The 27,342-nt window shown below is 45.0% G+C and overlaps 1 protein-coding gene across 1 annotated transcript in view; it reads left to right on the top strand.

The window, feature by feature from the left end:
• Positions 1–27,342, top strand: part of cacna2d2a (calcium channel, voltage-dependent, alpha 2/delta subunit 2a) — a gene marked incomplete at its 5' end in the record, with an annotated part of 149,895 nt that overhangs the window by 65,792 nt on the left and 56,761 nt on the right. Inside the window, 1 exon segment of the mRNA XM_080495601.1 lies at positions 12,143–12,202. Within this exon segment, the coding sequence (XP_080351727.1) occupies positions 12,143–12,202 (60 nt within the window).

Here is a 27,342-nt window from a genome sequence, read left to right as displayed (position 1 = left end):
AACAGTCACACTGGCTTTATAAACTCCCCCTCATAGACGAGAAGACAATAATGTAGCGAGTCTAAGAGCATAACCGTAGTAAAGAGTCACATTTCATGTGCGCCCGCACTATAAGGCCATTGACGAGTGATTACAAAACCCTCATTTTGCGAGGTTCTATCACATAGCTCCGCGGCACGCCGGAGGTATTTAAATGCCAGGCCACTTAGCTCCATTTCTCTCTAGTAAAAAAAAAAAAAAAAGATATCCTCTGGGAGCGATAGACACTGAGGTGGGGGGTTGTGAGAAGAATAGAGGAGCAGAGAAATGGAGGCGAGATGAAGCCTGGATGGGGAGAGAGGGTGATGAGAGGGAGAGAAATAAGGGGGGATTAATTGTTCACCCAGGAGAGTGAGATAACATCAGATGTTTAAAAGCCGCCACAACTAATCCTGTCATTTCTTGGACGAGAATAATGAAAATGGGAGAAATGATATCTTATGGAGGACTGGAAACTGAGCTAATCTGTGCGCCTGCAACGAGGACATGTTTGCCGTTGTTAAACGGCCGACACATTATGGTCTATTTCCACTTTCGTGCGATCGTTTTCCAGTTCGGCGACACTTTGAAAACTACTTTAATTAGCTGCAGTGCGACCAGAAACATATTTATTTAGTTTCCCTTCACTTGTTCGGAATATAAACTACCTTTAACATAAAATACTTTGGTGGTGGTTTTTTTTCTATATTCAGACTTTGAACAAGATATTATATAATTTCTGAAGAAATATATTAGTTTCTAGTTTTTCTGTGCTTTTCAACCAATTATTTTTGTTCAATCTGACATGCATTATTACACATCTAAATGAAAGACTACATTTAAGTTGAATTACAAAGGCTAAGAGAGTATTATATTTCATACCGCGGATCGGGATGCTGGACTATTTAGCATTTCATTAGTGTATTTATTTCAGATGAGTACACACTGAATTGGATGATAGATTACATTTAACGGAAATTGCATAGGTGAAACATTTTTCTTTTTTATTTGAGTTGTTCAAACACATTGTATGAATGTTAAAGTGGTGCGGAATATTAAAGCCCATTATCTACTAATTGTGTATTTGTGACGTTACTCCAAAAAAAAGCACACTGTAATGTGCATTTCTCATTTTCTGCATATTCAGTCCTTATTTTCTTTTGTATTTTATTTCTTTGCAGTGTGGAAATGGCCTAAATTATGATTGAGTAATTGTCCTCAGCTCATTATTTATTCCTCTACAGTTATTGTGACGTCTTTACCGCCAACGCAACAGTTCATGCCAGCAGAATAAATGACTCCTTAACAAGGAAAAGGGGCGATTTTGTCATTAGGGGTGTTAATTGTGAAACAGCGACGGCATCCGTGGTAGCTCACGTGGTTTTCTATAGACAAGATTAAACATTCACTGTGAAGGAGCACCTATATCGTTAGTAAACAAATCCGATTGAGATTATGTTTACGGAGCAGCGGCTGCCCCGAAGGTAGGAACATTAGTCCAGACGCATGTGGCCAAGCATTTAAAAGCAGCAGCATAAAAAAAAGACACGCGGTTCAAAGTTCATGAATCATGCACACCCATTTGTTTGGTCTTTTCAATCTGTGTGGAGTTAATGCCTTGATGGGTTTCTTTCAGGGAGTGCTCTCCGTCCTACTTCTGACTGCCTTGCTCTTTAAAAAGAAGTAGCACCTCGCTTCTTCCTTGACCCACACCTGTCCTCTTCATCACGCCTTCCAACCCTTTGGTCCTGCAGCGCACACACCCTCCTCCTCCTCCTCCTCCTCTCCTGTCATATCTGTCATAGACGTTCAGTCGCTGGTGTTGCTCGAGGCTTCAAATTTAATTTGGTTTCAATCTGTTGTAATTGCTTTGAGAGACGTCTGTGTCTGCATGCTCTCTCTCTCTCTCCCTCTCTCTCTCGCTCTCTCGTCTGCTCGAACTCTGGATAGGGTGTGCGTACGTGCATGTGTGGCTGAAGGTGTGTACTCGTGTGTGCACATGTGTGTATAAACCCTGAACAATTGACTGGCTGCACACTGTCAGTGATACACTTTGTGAAGCAGCGCCTGCTGTCACTGGGCTCGCTGGCACTCTGACAATGGTTGTGTCACTGCTCTTTCTCTTTGTAGCAGTAAAGATGAAAGGAGGCAAAGTGAATCTGCAAGACATCACGAAACATCTTCTTTTTTCTTTTTGCGCGGGGGGGGCACACATATTGTAACCTTTAAGTTGAATAATGATCGCCCCCGGATGAACCCCTTTCATTAAACTATCAGCGATCTTCGATAAGGAGTGTGACTGAAGTAAAGGGCAAAAAATGGACAGGAAAAATAAACTGTTTGCCCTTGAACAGTGCTGTGACGAGGTCAGGGGAGAGAAATGGGTGCCGGGGTGATGGATTTAGATAACATTGGTATATCTCTGGTTCTATTTTTTTTCCCCTTCTTTTTTTCCTCATATTTGACATATATGATTCGGATCATCTTTGACTCGCTGGCTTTCGTTTGGCATCTTGATTAATGGGGGGTGGGGGAGAAAACTATCCATACAACAAAGCATCTTTGACTATTTTGTAATTAAATATCAATAAAATGTGTTCTTCCCCAAAAAGGAAACTCCTGACATCCACCCTCACTCTGTATGTAAATGTGGACAGAGTGAAATAAGGTGCCGAACCGAAGCCCAAACCATTCGACGATAAATCACCCGTCACTTCAGGAGCACAACTCAAGATATCGTAGCTCTCCATGTCAGCAATTTTAAAAATCATATCAAGATACTATTCAAAAGCCATCTTAGAAAAGACAAACAACAAAACGAAAAAAAAGAAACCGACATCACAAAAGAATAGCTGAGGCAGCAGTTTTTCTTCTGATACCCACCTACAGCACAAGAACAATAAAAAGGAAACCCACAATGCATCTGCACTCATATTGTTGTGGTTTGTGTCACGGGTCGGGACGTGGAGTCGTAGCCTTTGGGAAGCAGCCAGAGTGTCGTTTAACAGAAGGACACGATGAGAACCGTCCCTCAAAAAGAACACGGCGATCCTCTCTAATCCCAAACACCCAGAAAATAAAAACCCCAACTCTGTCTGCCGGTAGGTGTCGGGGGTTAAGGTGCGGGGGTTACAGATGGGTCCGTCTCTAAATAGCGTGAACGTAAAACAGTGGGCCGACGTGTTCCACCCATATTGTGCATCCGACTGCACAGGCGGCGACGGAGGTGAGACGCTGTTGGTGTGAACAGTTGAACTGGCGCAGCGGGAGCACACACAAATGTCGCGCTTTTGTCAGATCTCTTTTGTGCGATTGAAAAAAGAAAAGATCACACAATATGTGGTTAGGAAACACACAGACGCTTCTATCCAGTTTCCCCCATAATTTCAGTAAAAAAAAAAATCAAAGATTCTGATATCTCTTGAGGGTTCTTTATTGATGTTGTTGTCATGAAAGCTGGAGATGATTCAAGTAAACATGGGCTGAAGGGCGGCGGACACTCTGGACAGTCTGTCCATCACTGGACTGATGTAAAGAGACACACACCCACACACACACACACACACACGTATGGGTTGTTTAGTGTCATCAAACATGGATGTAGCAGGTAAGAAGACGTTTGGAGGAAAGTCCTGCAAGTGCAAACTGAACACGTGAACAACTGCTTCAAACGAAGTGTATAGGTCAGGGGTGCCCACACTTTTTCAGCATGCGAGCTACTTATAAAATGACCAAGTCAAAGTGATCTACCCACTACAAAAATGCAAAACATATATTTATTTTCAAATATATTGAGGATTCTTTAATATATAATGATGTACCTTGCAAAACCGTATGAGCCAATATTGTGCAACACAACATAATTAGCTATGAACATTCTTTGTAATTACCTGAGTTTACTCTGACGACCTTCTTTGGTATTGCGACGGTCGACTGGCAGACGAGACAAACGCACTTCGAAAATGACATAGTGGAAAAAAAAGTCCACCTCCCATTCCTCATGAAAGTGATACGTTTTCGTCTTCTCACTTGGTCCAGCTCCCCCCCCCCCCCCCCCCCCCCCACTCATTTTTGATGACCAAAGCTTTCTCTAGTTTGAAAGAAAAAAGCGAGGGCTTCAAATTTGCGGTAACTCGCTTGACTAGCTTGTTAGTTTGGCGTCGTTGTTTGCACATGTGCAGTGACCTGAAGGTCAGAAAAATTCAGCCGTCATCTGATGCTGCGTTCGATTGTACTCGTAATTCGGAAAGGTAGATTAGTTTCATTACACCAGCGTCTATTTTTTTCCTAATGTCATGCGATCTACTATTACTACCTTTGCGATCGACGTGTTGAGCACCGCAGGTCTAGGTTGTCTTGTTCTGAGGCAACAGTTATAATCGCTACAACGATTAAAACCGTGTGTCAGTCAAGCCAGTCACAGTCCTCACAAGTCATTTAGTCTGAAGTAAATAAGAAAATACTTAAAATGACCTTGAAGTGGACTTTCTTTCTTTTTTTTCTTTTCTTATTTTGTGCCTTTGTCTTCCGAGAAAATGTTCACAATCGACCTCTCGACTCCTTCCGGCATTATTCCCGCCCGTGCAGAGCCGCGGCCGTACGTCAGCCGACGAAAGGACGGTGAATGCAAATGTGTGCATAATTGATTGCGTGTTGATTAAGCGAGGGCTCTTCTGCTCTGATTGCAAGTGTACCGTACGCCCATACGTACGTCTGATGGCGGCTCGCTGGGTTTTGATGCGCGACCGGAGGTGAACGAACTGCCTCCGCCTCCGCGCGTCTCGACCATCGCCCTCATCCTTTTGAAGCCTTTTCCGCCGACCTTTCCGTTTTCACGTCGCGCAACGACTTAACGACTCGTCAACGCGTGGAGCAGCGGTGTGCACGCGTCGCCTGGCGGTCTTGTTCTGCTGCCGTTTGTGTGTCGCCGCGTCTTCGTCTCTTTCACCTCCGATCAAGGAGAGGTTTGCCCTGCATCTTGATGCCGTTTCACTCGGTGCCCTCTTCCCCCACTCAGCCTGCTGAGGAGGTAACCGAAACGAGCAGGTCTTCCGTGAAATCCCGTTCAATGCACGTTTGTGCACACACACACACACACACACACGCGCACACACACACCTGTTAACAGATGCACTACCTAAAAGAGCAGCAATGAGCTCTGTTACTTTCTCCTGGAATGTCAGTGAGCTTCTGTTCGACTTATTTATTTTATTCGTCGTTTGTTCCAGACGGCGCATACGCAATTTTCTCCTTCTCAGTCACCTGCAAGGTTGATCCATTCGGTGCTGCGAGGCAGTCATGACAGATTTTTTTTTATTTTTTTATTTATTTACTTACTTATTTATTTTCTGGATTTACTTTTGATAAATGTCACTTTCAGGCCCGCTTCCTCTCTCGCTGCTCGACCGTCGTCTCGTTGGATGCCGTAAACGGCGGTTAAAAGCCCCAGCGCATGCTCGCGACTGTCCGTCAGACGGTGGACGACGCCGGCATGCCACCGAGGTATCGCCTGGCCCCATCAACTGGCCGGCCTGCCTGCACACAGTCACCCGAAGCCCCCTGCTGGCCCCGGCGTGGAGGAGTCTCAGCTGCCAGCCTTGTCAGGCTGACCTTGTTTGACCTTTTGCAAATTTTTTTTTTTTTTTTTGTATATGTGCATCGTGAGCTCCGTTCACTCAGGCCATGATGCACAAAATGTCACTTTGCATGCGTGCCTGTGGGAGTTGTTTGGAGCGTTTATCCCCCTCGGAAGTATAATTGAATTTACAGTGGCAGTTGCGCCAGTGAATGATAATGTGCAGCACAATGGTCTTTGGCCCTGCTCCGTGCAGTGATGACTCCGCCGCTCAGCTTCAAAGGCTCCGTGGTTTAATGAGTGAAATGCATATTATTTTCAGTGGAGTATCACAAATGAAACAAATAATGAAAAGCATCAAAATTAGAGGAGAATGAGTGCTTTAGTGAGAATTGTCTTTCTGGAGATTCATCGGCATCCTGATTAGCTCGTTTTCTCATGTGACATAATGGTGTTTTGATTATATGCATGTTATCGACTTAATACTGGATTGATTAGCACACAAAAGCTCATGATCAAGGTCGATTATTTCCAGTTTTCCTGCGAACAACCATTACGAGGGAGTTTAGCGGCTGCATAAAGCTACTGTATTGTTGCAAAGTAAAGACAGCTGCCCCCCTTTCTTTTTTTTTTTTGTCTTTGGAAACTACACAGGCACTTCAGCACAATGCTGGCAATTTGCTGTGGGAATGTGGTGTTTCTGTACGTCTGTGTCTGTCTGTGTGTGTGTGTGTGTGTGTGTGGAGTGTGGATAAAGCTGGTGTTTGATTTTGAAAAGCCGGTGACTCGCTGCCGCCGCCAGCCGCTGTGACAGCTCGCATCCTCCACATCCAGTCTCTCTGGAAACAGGCGAAGCAGAAGTCGAGACTACGCTGCCACGAGTGGAGAAATTGCAAAAAGAAAGTGTTAACATTTCCGTAGTGGTGGGGGGACGATTATGAGAGAGAAACAAAGGCAGGGATTATCTCGGCACATGCTACAATGGCGCTACACACACAGCCTCTGCAAACGGGCCTGCCACGGGGTGCTTTGAATCTGGGAACAAAGACCGGGTCTCCCACCCATCCACGCAGATCCTCTGTCAGAGTTGGTTAATAAGGACTACAATACCCAGCCGCCAATAGCCAACCATCCAGGGACCTGGAATTAAGGGTCATTATTTCGCCTCATTATGGACTTTCACATTGTTTGGTGACTCTGAAGAGAAGAGCCTATTCTGTCCTCTTTCTTTTTTTTTTAATGTCCAGATCTTAAATTTTGACATTTCAGTCACTCTGCTCAGGAAAAAGAAAAAGTGCAATAATGCCAACCAATCAAAACATGCCATAACTTTTTGCAGATCGCTCCCATTTCATCTTGCGCTCCCTCCCAACGAGCCTCTGCGAAGTCAATTAAACTCTGGCGAAGTTGGATCGTCGCTCTGTTGTTGGAATTAATATGGCGTCGGAGGGGAGAGAAAGTTCGGGGGCACTAAACTGAGACAGATGGAGTGAAATGGAGTACAGCATATGATGGCGGGATAAAACAGCCGAGCAAAGAGGGGAGATAAAAGGAAGGTGTGAGAACGAAAGATGGCGGGCGGCGGCGGGGAGGGGAGGGGGGGGGGGGGGGGCGGCAGCCGGGGTGTGATGCGAAGTGAGAGTGAGTTTGTCTGTGATGTTTTAAAATTCTGGAGTGGAAAAGTCCCTCCATCTGTTATTGTGGGACGGTTCTGACTCAGTGATTTCTATGATTGGCCTTAATCCCGGCCGAGTGGAGAAGACAGAATGAAGAGCTTAAAGCAGACTGCTCTCACTCTGACAGGCTCCACTGGCTGCGGCTGCTGTTGCTGTTTGTTGGCTCGCCGGCGTGACTCTGGTCTGGCGCCCCCTAATGGCGCAACGGCGGCACGACACCCCGGCTTTTTGAAGCGTCATTATTCCTGCAGCACGTTGAGCTGCTCTCTGGGTCCAGCCACTATAGAGATCTCCATCATGTGGCGTCAGTGCTTTAGCAGCTGGGACATTTTGTAGGTTGCAATCATATTTTTATTCCTGGAGACACATGTCACAGTTTGTGTCCTCAATGTCCTCTGTGTCGGTGTTTGTCAAAGGGGGAATTAGCACCCCGAGTGGTGTTCAGGTGCACTGCAAACACTGTACACAAGAAAAATCATTATTTGAGCATTATTATTCATCTAAATTCCGCCAAATCATGCTGTTTATAACCCACAAAGTAAACTCTTCCACTGTAGATGAGCTAAAGTGTATTTTCAGTGCAGTATTATTCATATTTAATGCAACCAGCTTTAATATCCTGAACCAAACAAGGACAAACAAAACATAAAACATCAACTTGATGTACAATTCAATGGCATTTTGAAGTTATAGCATTCAGAAATATTTTCTAATTTCTCCTCTTCAGGGAAGTAGGTATTGCTAACTTACCTTTTCATCAGAAATGCCATCAGGTGTATGAAGACAAGTCTTCCACCAGCGCATTAACCTAATTGAACTACAGTCATTAATGACAGTTTGCACGAAATTAGGAAGGCATTTAATACTTTTAATATTTACAAGGCTATCTACTTGGGTTTTTTGCCAGTCAGATTGTGCTTAAGAAAATTAAAAGGAAGTGCATTATTGACAAAAACGTGAGCTCGTGATATACCCTGGAGGTGCTCAGTTGTCATGCTGTCGCTGATAATTCTTCCTGATCCTACGAGTTTAGGTCGACGTAGGGATGAGGGAGTTCTACCGACTCTGTGTCTGAATATTAAGTTCCTCTCTGCGGAAAGGACCCTCAGACAACTGTTCCACATTTGCCTTTTCCTGAAGAGCTTTGCGGCTTGCCGTGTTGATTGTCACTGCTCACAGCAGACAATCACTGTGAAACTCGCGACCGAGTCTTTCCTTCCCGCATTATTCACTCCGAGAAGGTTAAGTGACCTCGGCAGAGTCATTTCACAGTCTTTTGGTCTCCAAGGTGACTTGCGCGTTCCCAGAAACCGAGCTGAGGGGGTCATTTTGAACACGTCGAGTGCCTTATTGAAAGCTGCAATCACATGTACAGTCCGTGTCGTGTTTTCTCGAGAGCCCCCCTCGCTCAAACACACACACACACGTCGGCAGAGATGTTTTGAAGAGTCCCTCCAGATCACACAGACGACGGTGTGGTGTGTCGAGTGCCCTTTAAGTTAATGCTCAGTGGAAGGGCCTAACAGGCTACAGCAATCACACAGGCGGCCGAGTGTCGACTCGGCGCTCACCACAGCATGACGCTGTCCGTCCCTGGTGTGCTGTCATCCCCCTAGAAATAACATGACTTTGAGTGATTAAACCGCTTCCCTCTGGAACAGAGCAAACTGAACAGTTATGAATATTAAAGATGCTAATCGTCTCACGCTGGGTTTTGTGCGCGCGTGTATGTGCATGCTATTTATTTATTTATTCATTTTTTGCTCTCTTCTGGCTTTGTGAGTTCACAGTGAGGAGACGCGGCCTTTCACCGACAGGCTTCTTCATCGTGACGTACGACGTTTGCATGTGCGACAGGCCCCATTGTGCCGAGTCCTCACGGAGATGCTCCGCACGCCACTATCCATTACATAGTTGTGTTTACGGTTCCTGACCTTGCCCGGAGGCCCGGGTTGACAAATGGCCGCGGTACGATGCCGTCTCGCGTCAAGGTTACGGTCGGCAGTGGCGCCGGAGCTTCGCCGCCGCCGTTGCGGACCCTCTGCGTGCGTTTTGCGCCTGCACGCACGCCGTGGCGTTATTTCGGTGTTGTGTGGGCCTGTACCGAGCTTATCTGTGCTCTACTGTGCTGATCTCACTACGCTCATCCAGTGCTCTAAGCCGCTTGGGCTCCAGCCACCAGCATAGATGATATATCCCTGCCCCCCTCCTTCCCACATCTCTCACACTGATTCATTGGCTGTTTGTGTTGCCCATCCATCTGGGCCAACACAGAGGAAGGAGAGACACATGAAGACGCATGGCTTTTTCTTTTTTCTTTTTTTTTTTAGGAGCATGGGGACAGCATTAAGCTGCTGGAGAAGAGATAGGGTCCCAGAGAAATGTTGGCCTACTAGAGTGAGGAGGAGGAGGAGAAGGAGGAGGAGAAGGAGGAGGAGGAGGAGGAGGAGGAGGAATACCAGGAGAGAGTCGACCAGAGAAACACACAACTGTAGGAAGAAAAAAAAAAAAAAAAAACATGTCGGCCACTCAAGGGGAGAGAAATGGATTTTCTAAAGGGACAAAGTCCAGATTTTTACTGACAGATTAAACTCTGAGAAAAAAGACTGAGCCACAGGGACGAAAGGTTTGTGAGATCATGGATCAAGAAAAGGAGGGTTTAATGTGAAAAATGTTGGAGACGGTATGTTTTCGTCCCCCACCAAATAAACTGTTTTTATAACGATAAAAAAAATAAATAAATAAAAAGATAATTAATAGAAGCGCCAGCTGGTGAGGCAGCGAGCATATGAATTTAATTTCCAGGCCGACCTCGAAGATCAGTGCCGTGGGATTATTGTTTAGCTGCTCTGTTTATGTAGTGTTGACGGTTTCACCGGAAGATAACCGCTGTGGTTCCTCCCTCTGGCAAACCTGACCCTCTCAAACAAAGAGCCAAAGAAACAAAAAGCCTTTTGTGTTGAACCCTTTGGTAATAATTTCAACAAGCTAATTAGATCCTTTTTTTCCTCGTTTCAGGTGCCCATTGTCTCATTAACAAATGAATCGAATCGTATTCCCCTTAATCGGTGTTCGCTGACCATTGCGTCAAGGCAACAGCCGTGTAAAGTTACAGTTTGTGACCTGGCGTCACGCGCATATATAGAATGGTTGCGCTGCACTCGCGTCCCCTGCGTGGCACCGCCCGGAGACAGATGTGTTGAGATGAGGCACAGCTGTATTGCTGCATTGTTTGGGTGTTGGGAGTGCTGAAACGAGGTGGGCAGGATTCTTAACCGAGCGTTTATGTTTTGAGTGTTTTTGGTAGATAAAAAGCTCCCCCGTGGTGCTGGTGGTGGTGCTGGTGGTGGTGGTGGTGCTGGTGGTGGTGCTGGTGGTGGTGGTGGTGGTGGGCAGACAGACTCATTCAGTGTGGTGCCAAAGATGAATGAATGAAACGGTCTTAATAAGGTTAGTTATTTCAGACCCTTTGGGACTTGGTGGCCAATCATCACCATTCAAGGACAAAAATAAGATCGCCCCCTAGAGGCCTTTGGGGAAACCTAGATACCGAGGAACGGGGGTGGGGGGAGGACTTTACTGGTCGGAGGGGAGAAGAGAGACTCTGAGGCTTCACCATATTTGCCACTTGAATGACTTTCTATATGGGGAGCCAGCACACAGCGAGCTTTCTCAGGGATGAGACCAGCTACATTCCATGGTAAATGATGTCAGACTGTTCATGCACATTTTATGACAACATCAGAGTGCAGTGGCGTTGGATGGAGTAAGATGACAATGTTATTATATGTATTTTAGCACAATATTCCCTGAAAATGTTCATACTGTTCATGTTTACTATGTGGAAAGGCATTTTGTTGCACCATTTACGTCTGCTCCTCAAATTGAAAGTCTTTTTTTATTTGTTTTTTGTGTTGTTTTGTTTTGTTTACCGTGTGTTAGAAATAAAACAACCAATCTTCTTTTGGTTTGTCACATCAAGATTCCTTTTCTCTGTTCATACAAAGAGAAATGATTGAAGGAAGAAGCATTGCATGTTGCTGAGGTACTGAATCTTTAAAGTCGATGCATAAAGAATAAATACAACACAATATGTGGCCCACATTAAGGAAAGGAAACTAGCAGTACCTTCTACTAGTTGCATTTGCATTAAATTTGGATATTTCCCCAAAGCAACAGGGAAAAAAAGCTGGTGTAATACATTTAGAATAATAATTAGTTTTCACATTTAAATTTTTGGTTAGATATTTTCTTTGCAAGCGAATAGTCAATCAAATCATGACATGAGCTGTACTCGGACACAATTTTCAAATCACAGTAGACTTTTTATGTAATGCCCAGTTCTCTTCTACAACCATGAACAAATATTGTTTCTTGTTTGCAAATCAAAATCCAACAGACAAGCTGTGAACATGTCTGATCAATCTTTGTTTGAAAAATCGTAGATATTTACAGATGTTTTTACAGAAGTTTTTTTTCCGGTTGTCTGACAGAAATAAACATTTATATTGTGTCTCTTGTCAGATTTCAGGCAGATAAATGCATCTTTATAGTGTCAAGACGTGCATCGCATGTTTCAACTACAAACTTGACTTCTGACTTAAACGAATGCAAAGTTCTGATCTTAATCGTTAGTTATTCCATACATTCACGTCGCCTCCATTACATTTCCTCATCAAAATCTATGTAATCGCTTTAAATACAATCCGTTCTTATCATCTAATTTCTCCCAGTTAATTTCCAGCTGCATTGGCTTTCATAGGGAATAAGATCGCCATCTTCTTGTGTGTTCCACTCGCTCTCCTCCGTACACACCGATCAATATCCCATCGACTTCTGATACTCACACTGCCGTTCTTCTGTTTCTTTGCAGAAACTAGCCAAGGAGGCCGAGGCGCTTCAGAGGGACCACGTATGGCAAGACGGTGTGACGGTAAAGTAGGACGCCTGCTCCTCTCCCTTCTTCCCCAGAGTTTTATCTACTGCCTCCTCTTCTTTTTTTTTTTCTCCAGGCGGACTGATTTATTTGCCTGTCCTCTGCACATCCGTATCTGTTGCAGTACGTCCGCCTCAGTTGAACACTTTTTAAATGACAATGTGATCAGCATCACAGAGACAATGTGGTACCCAATTTCACAAAAAAAAAAAACCCAATACGTCACTTCAGCACAGTCCTCCATGTATCCTCACACACTAAACTTGCTTTTAGGGTTTGATGTTTTGATTGTGTCGAGTGTCGTCTTGGTGCTTTCACTGTGTGTTGTTTCACAGGTGCGCGGCAACTTGTACGCTCACTCTCTTGCAGCTGACCTTTAAAACGCAAACCCCGCTTGAGATCTGAGGGGGGGACACACAAAAAAAAGAAAAGAAAATAGGAGAAATGGTTTGAGATTCTGTGTGCTCCAGCGACTCCAGAATTTACAGACACTCAATGCCTGCGTGTATCGATACAGGCGGGCGTGCACACACTCTCATGGGCACATGTGTGCACGTGCACACCCCCTACTGTCACATCCTTTGTCTCCAGGGAGACGAGCTCCATGTCATGGTACACTTCCCACAAATGGATTTTTAACCCCACGCCTCCTGGGGAATTTTTTTTGAGAAAAAAGGCTTTAACTGATTTAAAAGGAATAATTATGAGCCCTACTTTCCTGCAAAGTCCATTTTTATTCATGGTTGCTTACACTCTGGAGTCTTGGGTTTTTTTTTATTTTGGGTGGCTGCTGCTTGCTGCGCCTTGTCCATCGCACCCTCCCACCCCACTGGCCGGAGGGAGGGAGGGAGGGAGGGAGATGCAGTGTGCCTGTCCCTTCATCTTAGACCTGAGTAGGGTTGATGCCTGCCTCTCCCCTCCCACGTCCGGCTCCGGTGCGCCTCAATCGGATGTGTAGCCATGCAGGGAGTGGAGCCCGGGTCACAGTGACCACACACGGCACACCTGTTCATAAGTAGCTGCATCCAATATGGCATCAATACCTCCTCAAGTGGAAAAGCCAGCACTCTCTTTAATCCACCCCTCCCCATCCCAAAACCCCTTCTCTCCCTACTTTTCTGCTGCTCTTTATCCTGTTTTCAACTCTTTTTCTGCCCAGTGTCATTCCCACCCCCTTTACACTCCAGACTTAATTCTCTTCATATGTCTTTCTTTTATCTCTGTGGGTTTTTTTTTTGTTTGTTTGTTTTTAATCAGGCCTGAAAACACTTGGAATATACCATATTGTTGCACATACTGCAAATGAATCCTAATGGTGTTCCTCTATTAATAATGTATTGAGCTGATTTCATTTGCCTTTATAATTAGGCCAGGTGATGAATCTCAGCAGGGGCGACTGTGAAACCATTAAAAAATATCACAAAGATGTGGCGGGGGATGAGGGGGAGGCGGAGGGAGGGGGGGGGGGGGGTGTATGCTGCATTCTTGAAGGAAGATTTTTTTTCCTGTTTGTAGATTTTGTGCATTCCTAATTTCTCTTTGGGTGAACACTCTGCTGACTGACACTCTAATTAGATTAGGGCTGCATGCTCTTTGGGCATATTAGGAGAAATGTGTCGCATCTTAAACTAGCGGGTGGAGCAGTCTGTCAAACCAAGAGAAAAGGTGTTTATGCATGTGAGACGGTGCATTTTGATAGATATTGTGCGTGCTCTGCTGCGTGTGTGCATGTGTGTGTGTGGGTAAAGCCACGATGTGGTTGTCTGCGTCTGAACAGGTATTTATTTGTATGTGTTTATTAGCGGCAGGTTCTGTACCTGGCCCGGCCCATCTGCTGGCCCGCACCAACCGGTGACATCATCGACACTCAACGACAGGCCTGGTCCTCACAGCGGCTGCCGTCGCAGCTGTTGCCGCAGCAATGGGAAGACCTGGGTCGTTCCCTCTCCTCATCTCGCCCTCACGCACACACACACACACACACACACACACACACACACACACACACACACACACACACACATTCGGGCATTTTCCAGGTCCAACTGCAGAGAGAGAGAGATTCAGGCCATCCCGACTGCTGGACATTATGGATGTCAAAATGTAGATCGTAACAACTGCTGAGATGGTCGTTCGGGGTTTTAAATCTATTGGAATGAAATGGTGTGTGAAATAGACATTAAAGTGTTGGATTGTCGCTGGTTTCTCAAGGTCAGATGCCCATCCCTACAGTGTGACATGCCACTATTGTGTTGGCAACAGAGCCCCCCCCCCCCTCCAAAAAAAAGGCGACACAGTCATTTCAGTGCTGTTTTGCAATTCTCAAAAGGGACAAAGGAGAACCTGCAACTTCACAGCCAGATATCACAACCCTTCTCTGTTTTGTCAACGAAAAATTGGCAGCCTAACAGCAACGCTCGGTGACACCACTGCAAATAGCGTCAGCATGTTGCTCATTTCTAATTTGTTTGAAAACTGAGCCATGAAACCGTGTGGCTGGATGTGCAGTGTTTAGGATGTCGTTTAAAAGGCTTTGAAGTGGCAAACGCCAAGTAATTATATTACCTGGGGACCCGCAACACGTCGAGGTTTTCTCCTCAGCGAAGTAGTAACTAGTTGAAAGGCTTTGCAGCTCTAAATGGGTTTTCCTCCCTGAATGCCACGAACATCTGGAGCAGTTTTTTGCAACTTTTTAAGGCAAATTTACATTTAGAAGGCTCATGGTGCAGCTTTGCCCCGCAGTAACATTTTATATCAATTCAGCCAGGTCGTTGGGATGTTTTAAACACAAATATAATTTTTTTTTCTCCCTAATATTCATAAATGAAAGAATCACAGACCCCACAACGAATGTTCCATGATATCCGTGTCTAAAGCCAAGAGGGAGAAGTCAATAGCTGCTGTATATATAAAACCCAGGCTATAGGTGCATTGCTATTAAAAAGACATTAACACCATTGAAAAAGAGTTTATTATTTCATTCAATTAACTTGCTAATGTCTAACTTTCATTAATCATTTTTTTTTATCTGTCTCTCATTAAAAAAAAAGGTGTTTCAGGGTTATATTATTATATGAAGCTAAAGATTACCAGTTGGAAAAGAAGTAATAGTTTTAATTGCGAGCACAGCTGTCGATGTTGGTAGGAATTAAAATGAGATATTTTGTATTAACGAAATGAAGTGTTATTTAATAAAAATCCAGAGAGGTTAAGTTACATATTCTTTTATGTTTCTCGCCGTTTGCACTGAGCGTATGACTCGGTAGAAGCGATATCTCGTGCAATCGTCACATTTAAGCGTTGGTCTCAGGCCTTTTCTCTAAACTGCCTTTGAGAAGATTTGCACGCCAGGAGAGAACTAACTCACCGCGTTGGCATTTGAAATATCGTGAAATCATGATCACAATTTACGTTTTTCACCGTGTTGTGCACTCTGCATAGAAAATACTTCTTTTCCTCCAGTTCGGACAACGGAAACAGATATTTCTTTAGCGGCGTTGGGTTTTATTTGCTTACGTTGCATTGGTGTTTATCGGGGCGATTTTCGAGAATGAAAAATTTTAATGAGAAAAATGTACAAATTTGAGATTAGACGAGTAATAGTTAATTATATATTATTATAATATCAAAAGGTTCACTCTTTACAGATTGTTAGGGAATTAGCAGCGAAATCTTTTTTTTTTTCTTTCTTTTAATTGGCAATAATCAGAAAAGGGCAGTCAGAGGGAGTATGTGCAGTAGAAAATAAAATACTCATGTACATGTTTGCTGGTCATTGCAGGACATCGTCGCATATTGCTTATAGCAATCATATATTTGTATCCACACTATCAATGTAGTCTTGAATGAAGATAAATGCCAAGTTGTTAGGTGTTTAAGTGCAGTCAAGAACTGAAAAGTCTCCTATAGAGAGTGATTGCTGGTTTCACTTTCACAAGGGAGGTTGACAGTGGTGTCGTGGGTGAACGCTCTCAGTCTGACGTTTGATTCTTGGATTGGCTTTTTAAGGTTTTCTGGTGAGTCTGAAATTACTCGAAAAGCGTGAGTGACTGTCTGTCCCGCCACGTTTTGTTTTTTTGGGGTTTTTTTGTTGCTTTGATGGACTAACAATTTTTGATTTGAATAAAACAGTACAGAAGATGCATAGATGGACTTTCACTAGCTCAAAAAGAAGCTCTCATCATGCAGAAAGATATTTCAAAATGGCACCGAATAGCCTCGGTAAGATTCACTCGGTCGGCAACGTTGTGAAATCATTTCAAAAACCAGGCATGCAGCTAAATTTGTAAAAATGTAAAAAAAATAAAATAAAAAATCTCTCTCTCCGCCTGCTCAGCGTCGTCTTCGGCCTAATGGCACGGCCAACAATATATTATTATCTACATTATTATCAGCCACTCAAATCTCATCACGCGGAGGCTGTCGATGATGACCGCTGTCACACCAAGACGTGCGACGCGCTGGACGAAAGAAAGGACAGAGATTGTAGAGATTGGAGGAAGACATGTCCTTTCATTCAGATTGTGATGTGGCAGCTGCTGTAGGTTTGAAATGCATTAGTGCTAATAGCTGTGCCATTAGGAGGGAGAGAGAGAGAGGGAGAGAGAGAGAGGCACTCTGGTGATGGGTTGCCATGATGAAGCCTGGAGAGAGGGTGACAAACAGCGGCACGGAGGGGGGAGAGAGGGAGAGAGAGAGAGAGAAAGAGGTGTAAGCGAGAAAGCAAGTGAATGAGGGAAGAAGGTATAAGAGACGGAGAAAACGGGAAACAGAAGATGGAGCCATCTTCCAGGCCATTTACCGCAATCATCACTCTCTAATCAATCAAGCCTTTCATCATACGACAACACAATCTCTCCTTTTCTTTTTCTTCTTCTTCTTCTTCTTCTTCTTCTTCTTCTTCTTCTTCTTCTCTCCGGCTCCACTCCGCCTCCCGCTCTCACACACACACACAACAACAGTCATTTTCACACAACCTCCGTCAGACACATGCACGTTTCCTCAATACATTACATTTTATATTTTTGGCCAACTCTTCAGCTCGGAAAGTGTTTGGTTGTGTTTCAGTGGGAATAAAAATGACCCACATTTAGCTCGTTACCTCGGCTCCCCGGAGTCACGGTAAAGTCTCCTCAGAGGTGCGACATGACCCGACGTACCGGAGTTGTGAGGGTTTGTTCACTTGACCAAGTTCAGCTCCTTTCATAATGCCTCTATTTGAGATAATTGGCCCTTCAGAGGAAATGAGTGAGAATCATTGCGGCGACTCTCGGCCCAGCCCTCCGAGCTACCGGCTCCATTAGCTACAGAATACATTAGTCTTATGACGGCTGCCTTGGACAGATTCAAATTCTGATTGTGGTAAAATAGACTGAAATGGGAGGGCTGCCTCCCTCTCTCTGCTCCTCGTCTATCTCTTCTCTACACCTCCAGCTTGTTTGTTAATTCTACTGTCATTTGGTTGTCAGAAAATACTGTTTTGATCTCCGCGCGTCAACTGAAACATGTGGGTCGTTTGTCGAGGCGACGAGCATCGTCACATTTGTCAGAGAGTCATTTCCTGTTCGATTCTGACACTTCTCCTGCCCCCTACTGCCGTCACACCAGATGAACCCGTCTGAGCCCTTCGCGGAACATACGAACAACAATGAAGCTCCACGCAGATTGTTTATCCCCCCCGATTCTCTGATTCTATAACAGCTTTTGCTCGGTGCCATGATTAGCAGACGAGTGGTGTTTTATTTGAAAGAGATGAGCGCCGGTTCTGGGCTCTGATCATCGTGTTGTTTGGATTTTGCTTGTTCAGAAGAATAAATACGTTTCCTGGTACAATTTTGAATCGGGGCCCTTTTTAATGTTTTTTTTTTTTTTTTTTCATGGCTCTGCCCAGTTCTTTTATATGTGTTATAGCATTATTTCCTATTTATATTTTATATATATATATCTATAGCAATCATAGTAATTTTCTTTTTTTTCCTATTCTGTTTTGCATTGAGGCGCCGTTCATATCTGCTGCTTTTTTGAAAAACCTGATTTTGTTTTGGCTCCGTGACGTTCCATAATTAGCCCCAGTGCAGACATTAGTATAGATCTCACTCTCGGGTACAGAAATTGGCTCCTGCTGTGGCCTTGTTTTTCACAGCGTATCCTTCTCCGTTTAAAAAAAAAAAAATATATATATATATATATATATATATATATCTTTTGCTTTAAAAATTTATTTTTGCCAACAACCAAAAATTCCAAGAAAGGGGGTCTCCATAGTGGAGGTTGGAGGCTGGAATATCGCCGTGTGAACCTTTTTTAAATGCACACTGTTTATTTTGAACGTTGATAAGCATAGCCACATTGTATAATCAGAAATAAACTGCATCTATTTTCATTGTGAATAGTTTTTTTTTTTTTTTTTCTTTCTCTCTCTCTCTCTCTCTTCCCCACTTCCTCATAGCTTTGCTGAGACTGAGAGCTCGCAGCCTGCCGAGCACGTAATGGAACTCATAAACACTGTTATCGCCGAATCCTGAGCCGCGGAGCGGACTTCCATCTGCTGGAAGGGAGAGAATTGAGGGGGGGGTGGGGGTGGTAAGGGGGGGCAAGGGTGGGGGGGGGGACGTGGAAAGAAATCCTGACACAGTTTACAATTTAGCGACATTTGAAAGGGAGTCTCTACTTCGTTGAATGTATCTGATGGCGCGGCTGCCCGAGTTGAAAAAGTGGAATGAGCTTTACTTGGACTCAAGGTGCATCCAAGATGGGGGGCTCACACACACACACACACACACACACACACACACACACACACACACACACACACACACACACACACACACACACACACACACACACCGGCGGACCCATGGGACGACGTTACGGGTCTGGATTTACATTTAGGAACAGCCGATCAGCTCGTATTGTTTCAATATAGATTTCTTCTTTCGTTTTGACCGCAGCCTCCCGTTCATCCTCCCGTTGGGTCAGCCTCACACGTGTCCCGTCATTTTCTCTCCGCCGCGTCGCTTTGATCAGACGGCAGGTTGCTGTGGTGACCCATTACATTGGTAATTTCACTGTCTTGATTGCAGTCTGCAGTAATTTGCTGAAGTGGTGCTCAGCGAGGTATTAAAGTCCTTCTCACCTTTTTCTCCCCTTCCTTTCCATGACTATTTTTCTCTCTACTATACTTTTTTTTTTTTTTCCCCCACACACATTTTATGCCAAAGTTTTCTCTGCTGCTCTTGACGCTGTTCTGCACTTGAGCAAAAGGACATTGCAACGTCGACGATGACTCAAAATGGAAGCCGCAATAAAGTAGGGGGTAATGAGAAAGGCCAAGTTTAAAAAAAAAGAAAAGAAAAAAGAGAGAAGTCAGTGAGCCCTTTTAGTCACGAGGAGATTCACACAATGTGATGCGGCGCCGCTCGCTAGGAGGGAGCGTTGTGAAAGTCGCCCCCATGTCTAAATCCCACTGATCGATCCACCTGCCTCACAGGAGATGGGAATCAATAGTCAGAGAAATCCAGCGAGCCACGCCGCAGACCGTGATTTTCCCATTTCAACACATGGCCAACATCCATGAAATGTTATTTTAAAGGGTAAACCCGCAGCCCCCGAGTCCTTCTTGTCTACTTCGCAAACAGGAAGTAGCAAAACTGATCTGAACGCTCCAGATTCAAGTTTAGAATACGTTCTACCTCAGGCATTGATATATTGGCTGTAATTTACCTTGTTTTTTTCCCCCCGCCTGCCCCTTGCAAGCCTTTTTAAACATTATCTTTTATTGTTGAGTTGACAGTAAAGAAATTATGACCAATTAGCGCCTAGTCAGACAGAAAATGAGATAATAGCAACATTGACATGACAGTCCTCCAATGGACCTGAAACATCTATAGTCGGAGCCTTAAGTCATTGTGCCCAGTATTTTTCACAATTTGATTGATTTGTGAAGTCATTAATGGCTGAAAAAGGCCTGACAGTGTCGTCTTTTCGATTGTGAGGATTTCTTTTTCAATTTCTTTGAGATTGTAAATTGCCAATTTTTTTTTTTTTAAGCTTCGGCCCACCGGTTGCACAGAAAAGCGATTTAGATGGAGCTAAAGCTTCAAAGATGGACACTTGTCACTATTTTATTGGGATTTGCAGGATTTAGAATCACGTTTGCACTACAAAAATAAAGAAAATCTTTTTTTTTAATTTTTGCTGTGTGAAGATTGAACTGACGGCGACGTTCCAGGAGAACATTGTGTCTGATCAGTCTGGGCGTCGTTTGGCGAGTGGCGAGCAGCAATTTTTTCGCCACACCAGATGAGGTGCGCCTGCTCGGGTTTTTAGTGTTTGCTTGGTGTCCTTGCTGCCCTTGGCGCCTGTGTGCAGATATCTTAAAGCAGGGTTCCCATTGTCATTTGAATGTTGGAATCACTGTGAGGGACAGCAAGGCATCTGATGGAAATGATTGCGGGGTCGAAAATAACAGGTTTCCCTTGGCTGGTGCTGATTGTTGATTGGGCACTCTCAGTCAGCCTGTAAAGAGGGGGCGGCGACTTCTCAGGACTCCGGTGGACGAGCAGGGAAATGGCTGAAATACATCAGCATGAAAAGCTGCATCCAGCCCGACAAGGGAAAAAAAAAAAAAAAAAGCAAAATCTGGAAACATTTTTGCAGAGATAAATACAGCGTCCGTGTCATTTCGAGCTGCAGTGTGATTGGACAGGGACGCCCGGGCCGTGCAACAGATTCCACGCGATTGGTCGATGCGGCTCCGCATGCTATAAAATGTTTGATGCGGATAATTGCTCTATTTTTGTTTTTTTTTTTATCAAAACCCATTGGAGCCCAAACCATAGCGTTAAATGTTGCCACGGCCTGTTTTATCTTATTTGTCTTTATTTGGTGTTACAGCACCTCTTTCCTGCTTCTGCTGCGATCATCAGATTGGGGGCTTGTTTGGGAGGTGTTGGCATGCGTGTGTCATGTTGGATAGGCTTTTATCTGGCACTGTGTCCATGCAGGGCGGCGATGCTATCAGAATTAAAACCTGCTCCTCAATGGAGCCCTGTCAGCCAACAATGGAGAGCAGCATTACCCAGAGTGCAGCAGGACAAAGCTTTCTCTCCTTATCGCTGGATTGGAATATTCACAGACTGATTTAACTGCTTTTACCAAGGGGAAGTGTCAGGCTCCGAAAGAAAGCGACAGCACATCAGAGATGGGGGGGGGGGGGGGGGGGGGAGTGCAGAAGAGAGGGAGAGACGGTGGAAAAAATATGATTCTGTGACCTGCAGGATGTTTACAAAAATGGACTCAAATGGCAGAAATGGCTGATTCATGAGCGAAATTGGGGGCATGGACCGTCGCTGCAGTGTGTATAACCTCACTTTTAAAATATTGTCTTCTTAATTTCACAATCGTCAAGACTTCTCTCTTTCCCGATAGCTCCCTGTCTAATTTCGCTCACCCCATCTTCTGTCCGTTGGGTCCTTGCCCATCTTTGTGATGACGAGGAGGAGGAGGAGGAAGAGGAGGAGGAGGCATGGCGTTATGTCTGGAGAAGAGCAAGACATTGATGGGATGTGCATGAAGAATGTCATTCACTTTGCTGAATTTGCACTGTACTGGAGCTTTAATCTGAGGGCGCATTTGCTTATTGGCATTCAAATGAACATGTGCATGGAGCTGCGCTTGGACGCCGTGGTCTCAGCAGCTCCCTAATCGCTTGAAAGCCTGAAGATGCAGAGCATGCCAATGAGAGAGCGAAAGTGAAGAAGTGAAGGGGGGGGGGGCAGCCGTGCCCAGGGCCTCAGCTATACACTTCTTTATCTGAGTTTCATTTCAGCTCAATAGCTCTCTACAATCCAGCCCCCCCCAACCCCCTTTATTTTTTTCGTTTCTGCCAGGCCAACAGTTTAATTTCCAGTTTGCTGGTTGACTCTTCATTGATTTCACATTGTAAAGAGGCATGTTAGTAACCTTCAGTGGTTAAGACAGTGGCCATGTACAAGGAAGCCGATATTGGTCACTTGGAAAAAGTAACATCAATAAAAATCTGTTAAACACAGAAATTCACATTAAGAAGGATTTAGTCCAAAGTGTTTAGTTTCCAGTCTTGTTTTTAAATCTACAGTGAAGTACATTCCAAACAGGGAACAATATTAATATTAATGTTAATACATAGCGCTATCAGTATTCTATTGCTTCTAGAGGTCTGCCCGTAGCTTATTTATAGATTCATTTTACATCTTAACCTGCATATTTAAGTTTGAATTGCCCTAGATTCAGCTGAGTTTTCCCATCTGAAAAGACGCAGATGAGTACGTTTGAAACCACTGTCCTTAAAGTGTCCATACACTTTTATCTTTCACTTCTGTGAATGAGCAATATATACCTGCATTCTGCATAAAAGAACTTTACGAAGGCTGGAATCACCACGGAGCGAGTTTCATGTTTTATTCACAGACGACCTCTGTAGTTCAAGATCAAAACGGTAAAAGGCCCTTTAGATCTCTGACAAATTTTTACATGTAAATGATTAATTTACTACTGTTTCGGAATCATATTTCACGAGTTCACCTTTTCACTCAAGCACAAACCTGTAAGTGTTGGAGACTAAAGGAAATGAGCTCAACAAATTAGTTTCTGATGAGTTATTCTGATTTCCTTTTGACATGGCTCGCCATGTAGTGCCGATGCCCTTGTGTATTCGTTACTCTCTCCACTGGAAATTGGATGTCAGTCACTTCTCACCGAGCATTTGTAATTTTCAACACATCTGTGTGGCCGGTGCCGAAAGTGGGCAAGTGGAGCGCTTACGTGCTCACGCGCTGATGTTGTGGGGGGCTTATCTGAGTTCAAATGTCTTTAGTTTTGTGCCGCTTGACACCTCGAGATGGGCTGTGGAGAGAGAAAAAAGAGACGGGGGGTGGGGGGGAGATTGGTGGAGACAAGGGGAGAGATTGGAGCCGGGGCGATAAGAAAAGGAGTGAGAATGTATAGCTCTATAACAGGTTGGCTGTGATCGTCACCGAGTAGCCTTCTGCAGCCAAATCGCATTGTTTTGCTTTTATTTCCTTATTGTGGGTGCATTTTCTCTCTACGTGCACTGTGTGTTTGTTTGTGTGTGTATGTGTGTGTGTGTGTGCACGCGCTTGGGTGTGTACCTTGGGGGCTGACGTGCGAGGGTTAATGAAGAGCAGTGAATGAAATCCTTTATTGTGTTTGATATAATGTCAGCTTCCATTAGGAAAACTGGTGCTAAGAATGATTGCTCGACTATCGGGGCCAGGAGAGAGGTGCACTCACTTTGTGTGTGTGTGTGTGTGTGTGTGTGTACATTCTGTTGCTCCATGCTCGTGTGCACACCCTAGGGCACGGCTGAGGCGCAGAGTGTGTTCTGTAATTATGAAATCATTAGCAGGTGTCCAGAGGAGATATGAATATGACTGTAATCTGTCCCCACCCATGATGGAGCGGTTGTCTCGCGCTCAAATGTCAACCTGCCTCAGCCGGCGTGTTGCGAGAACTCACAGATTAAAATTCAAAAGATTTACCCCCAGCGACCACACTCAGTCATAACACGCGCCTACGTGTGGCAGTCTTTTATATTTAACAGCCATTTTTCAATCGGCATTGTTCCCGTTTGCCGGATGAATTGCCTGTCGAGCTCTTTTTCAGGAAATTTTGGGTTTTTTTTTTTTTAAACCGTTCCAGCGTTCACCCGAAGGGGGGGGGGGGGTTATGTTTGAGGTTAGAAAACTACAACCAAGAAATGTTTTTTGAAAAGGCAAGCCAGCCTCAAAAGAATAGGAAAAAAAACAACAACAAACTTGCTGGCGTATGAACAATCTCACAGTCAGAACAAGTGACAGACAGACAAAAGACGATCGGCGGGTCTGCATCTGGTCGGACATGGAAGAGAGTCGCAGCCCCGGCGAGTCGACAAAGTGACATTGTAATCTGGAGCAGAAGGGGTGGTTTCTATAGCAACAGTAGGCATCTAACCTCCACGCTGCTGCTTTTTGCTGAAATCTGAAATTGGAGAGAGGAGGCTGGTGTTGAGGAAGGAGAGATTGGGGCGAGATGGAGATAAGACAGGACAGGGGGGATGAGGAGAAGAGGTGGGGCAAAGGGAGAGGAGAGGAATCGGATCGAGATAAGGATGAGGAGAGGAGAGGAGGGAGGTGGGGCGAGATTGATGTGAGGGAGGGGCTGGATATCATCACCTGACCCTCAGTGTTTGTCTGCTGTTTGGAATTCGTTGGTCCACTCAGCATGATAGATTTAATTTACTGATAGCACTTCGGCGTCGCTGGAAATTTCTCAGACTTGCTCTTGTTTCTGCAGTTTGTCGTGAGTGTGTGTGAGTGTGTGTGAGTGTGTGTGTGTGTGTGTGTGTGTGTGTGTGTGTGTGTGTGTGTGTGTGTGCACTCTATGTGTTAGAGCCTCTCTTGTGTGTCCATACGGTGCATTAGTGGACGATGTGAGTTCGAGACCGTCGCATTATACAATTGTGCACGTGTGAACAGACGAGGCTGCGCAGGGCATTGGAGATCAGTGTGCCGGCTCTGCGTTGTATCATGTCTGTGTTTAACCCGGACCCCGGGCCCACAGAGACCCGTCACCAGACGCAGCAGATGGCCGTGCCGCCCGGTGGCCTCTGACTCCTCAGTGCGTGGCCCGAGCGTGGCTCTCTTGCATTATTGAGTGAGATCCAGAGGCGCTCCCAAGTAATTGCACGTTGAATGGAGATTTAAAAAATATCTAAATAAAAAAAACACCTCAGATTAAACAACATATTGTTTGAAATCCTCTCTGGCGCAGATTAATTTACCAGGCGAGAGATTAATTGATTAAATGATGTGTGCATCAGACAAACCACTGAGCCTCTGGTAAAGCCTTCATCACAATGTGAAATGTTTATTTTGCAGCTCAAATACACACACACACACACACACACACACACACACACACACACACACACACACACACACACACACACACACACACACACACACACACACACACACATTCATGTTTTTCCCTACAATAAACATATAATGGTCAGAAATGACACGAACAAACAAACTTTGACTTACAGCTTTATAATTAGAACTTTAAAAACAAAAGCCCACCTTTACTTTGCAGTCTGCTGGAATTGGTCACCAAGGCAAAGTACCACCCGGTGATAAAATCTCAATTTGTGGACACAGATATCAGATTAGGGGTGAGCGGTGTCACTGTCTGTACGCTGGTTTGATTCATCGTCAGATGGGAGCAGGATTGCGATCGCACCTAATGACTGGGTAAGAACTCCACGCTGCTGTGTAGTTTAAAACTCAAGTACTTCTCATTGTGTGAATGACGGCGATGTCATCACTGCAAGTGTTTTTCTTCCTGGACTTCATGCAGCAGTGAATGGCGGACGTACTCTTCCTTCCACTCTACGAAAGTACGACCATTTATGAAGTCACAACTTCAATCTTGTGCTTTTGAGGTCTTTTTTTTTTTTGTTTTATCCAGTTGGCTTCAATCATTACCTTCACACTCACTCATCGCCTCAGGCAAGTGATTCTTACGACAGAAAACTACAGCAACAACATTATGGATGCATGCATTTGAGGTGTACTCTCACTTTGTTTGGATCGGGACGTATAGATCCCAGCTCACGGCCACATTGATCTTGAGCCTGACTTGGGTTTTTTTCCTCCCGAAGGTAGAGAAGCCATGTGACGTGTATTCAGATTCTTTGTCCTCAAATCTGTAAAGAACCTCAGGGGGGATTTCCGATAGCAGGTTTTAAATTTAACAAACAGATCGACAGCGTGGCCAACTCAGTATTTTAACTAAAGGAAAGCCTTATTTAAACCGCACGGACCTTGAAAGGACAATTCATGCTTTAATCAGCTCAACAATTGACTATTGCAACCTACATTATATTGGTGTCTCCCGTTTGGCCCTCAGTCACCTCCTCAACGACCTGAGCCTCCTTATTTATCCGAACCGGTGACTGTCTGACGCAACCAAACGTGTGTTAATGGCCACAAATCAGCTGCTACTGGAAGTCCCTTGAGCCAGGTGTCAACTCTGATCAACAAAATGAGGCGGCGGCTAATGTACACCGTTGAAACACACGCTGAAGTTTGTCCTAATTGTGTGGCCTCTTATTTATTTTTTGTTTTTTGAGTGCGTTATGTGCTTGAGTGAAGATGCTGGACTGTTTCCCCTGGACGCGAGGAACCCGGCGTCTATTTACAGAAAGCAGTCCTGAATAATGAGTTGTAATGCCGCAGCAGTGAGAGTAAACTCTTTAGAAGCGAGGGACCAGTCTAAGCAGGACTGGGCTTCAGATCAATCCCGCTGGCAGACACAACAACACTGTTGCTGTGCCACCGTGTCTCTCCCTCTCTCTCGTTTTCACTCGCTCTCTCGAGTTCCTTCTCTCTCTGCAGAGGCGTGGGCTATTTTTAGGCCTGGCAGCTCTTTTCCCCACTGCACCCTCCACCACCACCACCACCACCCATCGTTCTCCTCTCAGTTCATCCCTTCATATCAACCCGACCTGAGTCTCCATTCTAACCTCCAACTAAACCCAGTGTGCTTCCATGAGCGATCCGCTCTGGGGGGGGTGGGGTAGAGGGAGTGCTGGTGAGTGGAGGCAACATGTGCGGGGAAAAGGGAGGCAGATCCCCGCTGCTCCTCTGTCTTGTCCTCTCTCGTTTCCCCAAAGACACAAGCTGTGTCCGGGCTGCTCCGCCCGGCGACCGGTGTCAGCTTGAGTTTCGCTCACGCTGTTCGTCCCGCGCGACTCGTTTGGGACTGAGCTGATGAGTGACTCGCTGATTAGCCCTGGAGGCCAGCGGAGACCCTGGCCATGGTGCATACCGGAGCCTTCACCATGGGAACTCGTCAAGATGGGAGATGTATATCTGCTGACCGGGGAAGAAAGTGCTTCTGCGTATGGATGTGCGAGTTGGATCGTTTTGAAGCGAGACATTAACTGGGCGCAAGCAAAGCCAACGGACACCATGCACAAGTGAGTTGTGCTGGATTGGTAATTGCGCAAGATGTGCTCCACCTGCTCCGGCTGTCCTCCCTCGTCAGACCGTGACGGAGGGCGAGGCACCGAGCTGCCCTTGAGAGCAGCGTCC

This window comes from Blennius ocellaris, assembly GCF_963422515.1.
Source record: "Blennius ocellaris genome assembly, chromosome: 4".
NCBI classification, from domain to species: domain Eukaryota; kingdom Metazoa; phylum Chordata; class Actinopteri; order Blenniiformes; family Blenniidae; genus Blennius; species Blennius ocellaris.
The sequence above is the reverse complement of the archived record's forward strand: the minus strand, read 5'-3'. Positions and strand labels throughout refer to the sequence as shown.